Genomic DNA, 7,473 nt, shown 5'->3' with positions numbered 1-7,473 from the left:
TAGTTGGCTAGGTTGCGTCTGTGCGATTCTGTGAGCCGGTGTGCTATTAAGGCTAGAGAGAATGACCGTGGAGTCTGATTGCATGGTCCTGGTCGACGCAAACCAGGTAATGGCCTAGCTAAAATGGCATGTTCTTATTCACCAGGCGTGTCGTTGGACAAGCCTCGTCCTCTCCATTGTAGTGCTTATCTATAGATATATTTTTCGTTCAAGAAAAATAAACTTCCTAGGTTTGAAACAAAATTGTGCCACAACAATTGTAAAAAAAAAACTATTCTGGGGCTGCAAAAGGAAAAAATATAAAGATCCACCACTGACCGGCTAGGATTACGTCATTGATGAGCTAGGATTGTGTTGTTGATGCGCACGACAGCTGGCCAGGCAAATGAGGGAAGTAGTTATGGATTGCCAATTTGGACGGCGGGGGGTCGCCAACAAATAGCTCTCCATCCCAGATCCCGATCTCAGCGCTCCATTCCCCGGCGGCCATGGAGGGAGACCGTGAGTGACGAATGGTGGGCTATCGCTAAAATCGTCGGTCGTCTCTCTAGCCGCCGGCCATGGAGAATGAGGCACTTACACTTACACTCTGGTGGCCCGACCAACCAGAATCCCATGGAATTACCGTCTGTGATGAGATCACCAGTGATTTCATCAGCAAGCTCCCCGATGCCATCCTCGTAACCATCATCTCCCTCCTCCCCACCAAGGACGGTGGACGCATGTCGGCCGTCTCCCCCAGATGGTGCCACCTCTGGCGCTCCACACCCCTCAATCTTGAGGTCCGCACCCCACCCTGTGGTTACCCCGTCTCCACCTCTGCCATCACCCCCGCCGTCGTCTCCAAGATAATTTCCCAACACCCTGTCCCCATCCGTCGATTCTCCTTCCAGTGCTTCCTAGAAGGCGACTTATACACACAGTTGGAGAGTTGGCTCCACTCCCAAGCCCTCGCCAACCTCCAAGAGCTCGATATCAACTACCAGTGCCCCCATCAATGTTCTGAGCCAAGAAACCCGCTGCCACCATCCGTGTTCCGCTCTGCATCCACTCTCCTCGTCGCCAAGTTCAGCTATTGTGATTTCCCTGATGAGGTCTTGTCGTTCACGAACTTTCCCCTCCTCAAGCAACTCTCCTTGGTGGACATTACCATCTCATGGGAGGTCTTCCATAGACTGCTCTCTGGATGCCATGCCTTGGAGAGTTTTTACATGTCCGAAGTTCGTGGCAAGGGATGCCTTCGTGTTAGCTCACGGACTCTTAGAAGCATTGGTGTACGAAATGCCTTTAAAGAAAAATTAGAGCTGGTGATTGAGGATGCCCCATGCCTTGTAAGGGTACTATTACCTTTTAGTTGCTACGATGATGATTGTGTTACTATGCGGGTAATTTGGGCACCTAAACTGGAGATATTGGGCCCTTTGTTACCTGTAGCCTCAAAGCTCATCGCCCAGGTAACAACAACAACATCCTCTGATATTACATTTGTCGTTTGTATATGCAGATAATTTTTGTTTATGTTCATTGTACGTCTTTCTTCAGGTAATAAGCCCAGTTATGTCAGCAAACTGGATGCGCACCGTGAAGGTTTTTTGCCTTAGGTCTTCTGGCCTTGAATTGAACGCAGTTCTTAACATCCTTAGGTGGTTTCCTTATCTGGAAAAGCTCTACATCATTGTGAGTACTCATCTTTGCTTGCTTTGAATGTTTGATTTGGTTGACAAATTATCTAGTCTAGTTGGCAACAGCTTTAACATATACCTCTTATTTCCATTTTGCAGTTTCAAAGACACAATGAGAAGGATAAGAAAAATGACCCTCAATATGACCCTTTACATCCAATCGAATGTCTTCAGACCCATCTCAAAAATGTGGTGTTTAAGTCATTCGTAGGCTATGAGAAACAGGTTAACTTTGCGAGGTTCTTTGTTTTGCATGCAAAAGTGCTCAAAAAGGTTGAATTTGAAGTATATGGCAAGTGCAACACTATATCAGTGGCTTATCATCACACGCTGCTAAAAGTGGAAAACAGAGCCTCTCGAGATGCTCAGTTTGAATTCAGGAGTAAACATCGTCGTACTGAGTATGATGCACATATCCATGATTTGTCCGTGGCCGACCCCTTCGCACAGCCATAGACAGGGTTGATGCCTGAAGGTTGCACAGTCTTAGTGTCTTGTGTTTATTTGAAGACAAAGTTGATGCCTGAAGATTACATCATCTAGACGAGTCTGCTCAATTCTAATCTAAAGTTCCTCTGTCATTCCAGTACCTATGAAGTTACCCCTGTTAAAACTGCAAAAAATGATTTTGGATTCAAATAATAGTGCACTGCATGTCAAACATGATGTTACATTGGTACGTGATAATTGGCGCATATACACCTGAGCCGCACATGGAGGTAGTTAGGATAGATATAGATGAGTTGTTTCTTTCTCTCCAAGTTCTATCTTCTCCCTGAATATCTCCTGTATCTAAACTACATTGTATGCGTTGTACGGGAGGTGTGCCCCGCTATATTAACACGTACCCGTCAGCCTCAATAGGCAAGACGTTTCCAGCTAATCGCACATGGTAGTCAGAGCTATCCTTTTCCCATCGAAGCTCCCTGCAAACTCCATCTAGCCCTAGCCATGTCTTCCACCTCCGGCGCATCCCAAACCAACCTCAGTGGCCAAGTTACCGAGAAGTTAACCCGCACAAATTATGTGCTATGGCGCACGCAAGTCATTCCCCAGCTGCGCGACGCCGGTGTCTACGGCTACGTCGACGGCACCCAGCCGGAGCTGGCGAAACTCCTCGTCACCACCAAGGATGGCAAGGAGGTCTCATCATCGACCAACCCTCTCCACCCAATCTGGGTCCGGGAGGATCAGCAGGTTCTGGGGTACCTGCTGAACAACCTAACGCATGAGGTGCTACTCACGGTGACCACGGTCACCATCGCGGGCGCACTATAGACGACGCTCGCTGGGATGTTTTCGTCCTAGTCTGCCAGCCGCATCAACAACATACGCACGTCTCTCATCAACGCGCAGAAGGGGAACCTCTCCGTCGCCTCCGACTTCGCCGCCATGCGCGGCTACGCCGACGAGCTGGCTGTCGCAGGCAAGGCGATCCCCAACGACGAACTCGCCTCCTACATCATCCACGGGCTCGACACCGACTATCAGCCCCTGGTCTCTGCCCTCGACGCTCGCGTAACCGGGGTAACCCTTGATGAAATTTTTGCCATGTTATCCAACTTCGATCAGCGCATGGCTCACTTCCAGGGGGCCGGCGGCGGCGGCTTCAAATCATCCGCGAACGCGGCCACTCGTGGGCGGGGCGGCGGCTCTCGCTCACGTGGCTCCTCTCGCAACAAGGGCAGGTCCAGTGGCGGCGGCAACCGTGGCGCCACGCCACCCCAATCTGGTGGCCGAGGCCGCCGCAGACACGGTGCTGGTGGCGGTGGCAGGAACCGTCTGGACAGCCCTCGGTGCCAGATTTGCGGCAAGCTCGGGCATACAGCAAAGGATTGATGGTACAGGTATGAGGAGGACGACTACGACTCCCAAGATGAAGAAAAGGTCGCTGCGGCGGCTGATGGCTCATATGGTGTCGACACGAACTGGTACGTCGACAGTGGTGCTACCAACCACATCACCAACGAGCTCGAGAAAGTAACCATGAAGGAGAAGTATCGTGGCAAGGATCAAATCCACACCGCCAGTGGAGAAGGTATGAGTATAAGTCACTTTGGTCACTCAATATTTCGTTTACCTCGTCGCAATATCCATCTTAGAAAAATTCTGCATGTTCCTAGCGCCAACAAGAGTCTTCTTTCTATCCATAGAATTGCACTTGATAATCATGTATTTCTTGAATTTCACCCTTACTTCTTTTTGATCAAGGATCAGGCAATGAGGACAGTTCTCTATCGAGGTAGATGCATTGGCGGCCTCTATCCGTTGATCCCGGAGTTTAGAAGACCAAATAAATATGCTTGTGGTGCTATCAAGCTTTCCTCCACACAATGACATGATCGTTTAGGACATGCATCTTTTTCTTTAGTTGAAAAATTGCTTAGGAAAAATAATCTCTCATTTGTTGGTGAGCGTCATAATGAGACAATTTGTGATTCATGTCAGAAAGCTAAAAGTCATCAGTTGCCTTACCCTATTTCTAGCAGTGTCTCTACCAGACCATTACAATTGATTTTTTCTGATGTTTGGGGTTCTGCCCCTACCTCTGTTGGCAGACATTCCTATTATGTTAGCTTCATCGATGATTTTAGCAAATTTTCTTGGATCTATCTTTTAAAAAAACAATCCGATGTGTTTCAAGTGTTCAGAAAATTTCAAGCTCTCGTTGAGCGAAAATTTGACAGCAAAATCATCGCTGTCCAATCAGACTGGGGAGAGGAATACGAAAAGTTAAACTCCTTCTTCCAAACACTTGGTGTCTCACATCAAGTGTCATGTCCTCATGCTCACCAGCAAAACGGGTCAGCTGAACGCAAGCATCGACACATTGTCAAAGTTGGCCTTGCTCATCTAGCTGGTGCCTCCATGCCTCTCAAATTCTGGGATGAAGCGTTTTAACCGCAGTTCATATCATCAACATGTTCCCTAGTCGTGTTATTCATAATGAAACTCCGGTAGAACGACTTCTCCACACCAAACCAGACTATAAGTCCCTTCGTGTATTTGGGTGTGCATGTTGGCCCAACCTTCGTCCCTACAACAACCAAAAGCTCATGTTTTGATCAAAACAGTGCGTCTTCCTTGGTTATAGTGCACAGCACAAAGGGGTCAAGTGCTTAGATGTTTCCATCGGGCGAGTATACATCTTCCGTGATGTCGTTTTTGATGAAACCAAGTTTCCATTCGCCGATCTTCACCCCAACGCCGGTGCACTACTTCGAGAAGAAATTCTCCTCCTACCCCCTCATCTCACTAGTTTTGATAAAGGGGGACTAAATATTGACGATCATTCGTTGATTAACTCATCTAATGCCGTGCATGAGCTTTGTGTTGATGAAATAGGAGACAATTGTGAAGAAAATAATCAAAACGGTGAAAAATCTGGGCCATATTTCATGTGTCACGTGGCAGGAGACAATGCGCCAGGGAACAGATCCTCCTCGGGATCGGCAGCGCAGCGGCAGACCAGATCCTCCTCGGGATCCGGTGGTGCAGGGACGCCAGGTGCAGGCGCGTGCGCCGCCCCGCCAGATGCGCGCGCCTCCACGACAGACATGCGGGCCAGCCCCGACATGCGGGTCCCTTCAGGCGGCACGCGGTACGGCGCCCGTCCCGTCACATATCAGCGGCGCCAATCCGCATGGGCCAGTGCGGACGTGGACCCCGGAGCCGGTCCCAATGGCGTTGATCGACCGATCGGCGCGCAGACCCGCGCCACAGCGTCATCATCGCGCAATGATGAGCGGGCCCCTGTCGTGGGATCTTCTGCGCCAATCCTTGATGAGGCGCCTTAGCCAGTGGCCACAGAAGATCCGGCCAGCCCTGCGCGCACTGGAGATGCTGCTGCAACTGCTGATGGGTCTGCGGCAGGATTCCCCTCGGGATCTGTTGCTGGTCCATCCATGTAGCCCGCTGGATCCTCTATGGCTGCGGATTCTGCTGCACCTCCATCACGACGAACACGGCTTCAACACGGGTTAATTCAACCTTTAAATTATAAACATGTAACCAAATATGGTTTGGTCTGTTCCACAAGAGAACCAGATGAGCCAGCAACCCTTGATGCAGCACTTCGTGATGATAACTGGAAGAAGGCAATGAATGAAGAATACATGGCATTAAAGAAAAACAAGACTTGGCACTTGGTTCCTCCACAGCAAGGTAAAAACTTGATTGATTGCAAGTGGGTTTTCAGGATCAAGAGGAGATCCAATGGAACTATTGATCGCTACAAGGCTAGGCTAGTTGCAAAAGGCTTCAAACAGCGATATGGTATAGACTATGAGGATACGTTTAGTCCTGTTGTAAAAGCAGCCACTATTCGTCTCATTTTGTCCATTGCTGTTTCCAGGGGATGGAGTCTCAGGCAGCTTGATGTATAGAACGCATTTTGTTGTGGAACGTAGCAGAAATTCAAAATTTTCCTACGTGTCACCAAGATCTATCTATGGAGAAACCAGCAACGAGGGGAACGAGAGTGCATCTACATACCCTTGTAGATCGCTAAGCGGAAGCGTTCAAGAGAACGGGGTTGAAGGAGTCGTACTCGTCGTGATCCAAATCACCGGAGATCCTAGTGCCGAACGGACGGCACCTCCGCGTTCAACACATGTACAGCCCGGTGATGTCTCCCATGCCTTGATCCAGCAAGGAGAGAGGGAGAGGTTGAGGAAGACTCCATCCAGCAGCAGCACAACGGCATGGTGGTGGTGGAGGAGCGTGGCAATCCTGCAGGGCTTCGCCAAGCACCTGCGGGAGAGGAGGAGGTGTCACGGGAGGGAGGGAGGCGCCAGGGCTTCAGGTGCGGCTTCCCTCCCTCCCCTCCACTATATATAGGGGCAAGGGAGAGGGGGGAGGCGCAGCCTTGGCCCTTCCTCCAAGGAAGGGTGCGGCCAGGGAGGAGTCCATCCTCCCTAAGGCACCTAGGAGGTGCCTTCCCCCTTTAGGACTCTCCCTTTCCCTTATCTCTTGGCGCATGGGCCTCTTGGGGGGGGCACCAGCCCACCTGGGGCTGGTCCCCTCCCACACTTGGCCCATGCAGCCCTCCGAGGATGGTGGCCCCACTTGGTGGACCCTCGGGACCCTCCCGGTGGTCCCGGTACATTACCGATAAAACCCGAAACTTTTCCGGTGACCAAAACAGGACTTCTCATATATAATTATTTACCTCCGGACCATTCCGGAACTCCTCGTGACGTCCGGGATCTCATCCGGGACTCCGAACAACATTCGGCAACCACATACAAACTTCCTTTATAACCCTAGCGTCATCGAACCTTAAGTGTGTAGACCCTACGGGTTCGGGAATCATGCAGACATGACCGAGATGTTCTCCAGTCAATAACCAACAGCGGGATTTGGATACCCATGTTGTCTCCCACATGTTCCACGATGATCTCATCGGATGAACCACGATGTGAAGGATTCAATCAATCCTGTATACAATTCCCTTTGTCTAGCGGTATTGTACTTGCCCGAGATTCGATCGTCGGTATCCCGATACCTTGTTCAATCTCGTTACCGGCAAGTCTCTTTACTTGTTCCGTAACACATCATCCCGTGATCAACCCCTTGGTCACATTGTGCACATTATGATGATGTCCTACCGAGTGGGCCCAGAGATACCTCTCCGTTAACCGGAGTAACAAATCCCAGTCTCGATTCGTGCCAACCCAACAGACACTTTCGGAGATACCTATAGTGCACCTTTATAGCCACCCAGTTACGTTGTGACGTTTGGTACACCCAAAGCATTCCTACGGTATCCGGGAGTTGCACAATCTCATGG

General features: G+C 50.1%; 1 protein-coding gene across 1 annotated transcript; it reads left to right on the top strand.

Moving 5' to 3' along the window:
- The first annotated feature begins 560 nt into the window (after positions 1 to 560).
- On the top strand, positions 561 to 2,138 carry LOC119320756 (F-box/FBD/LRR-repeat protein At1g13570-like). Its single transcript, XM_037594709.1, has 4 exons — positions 561 to 1,454; positions 1,543 to 1,677; positions 1,782 to 1,939; positions 2,018 to 2,138. The coding sequence occupies exons 1-4, from the start codon at positions 561 to 563 to the stop codon at positions 2,136 to 2,138; spliced, it is 1,308 nt and encodes a 435-aa protein (XP_037450606.1).
- Positions 2,139 to 7,473: the final 5,335 nt, after the last annotated feature.

The sequence above is a fragment of the Triticum dicoccoides genome, chromosome 6B, assembly GCF_002162155.2.
Source record: "Triticum dicoccoides isolate Atlit2015 ecotype Zavitan chromosome 6B, WEW_v2.0, whole genome shotgun sequence".
Lineage (NCBI taxonomy): Eukaryota > Viridiplantae > Streptophyta > Magnoliopsida > Poales > Poaceae > Triticum > Triticum dicoccoides.
This window is presented reverse-complemented; position numbering and strand designations above follow the sequence as displayed.

Bases quoted from the DNA above. Each gene is read 5' to 3' on its own strand.
- LOC119320756 (XM_037594709.1), top strand. From the start codon at position 561: ATGGAGAATGAGGCACTTACACTTACACTCTGGTGGCCCGACCAACCA. The intron at 1,455-1,542 runs GTAACAACAACA...GTCTTTCTTCAG, and splicing joins CCTCAAAGCTCATCGCCCAG to GTAATAAGCCCAGTTATGTC. The intron at 1,678-1,781 runs GTGAGTACTCAT...TCCATTTTGCAG, and splicing joins TGGAAAAGCTCTACATCATT to TTTCAAAGACACAATGAGAA.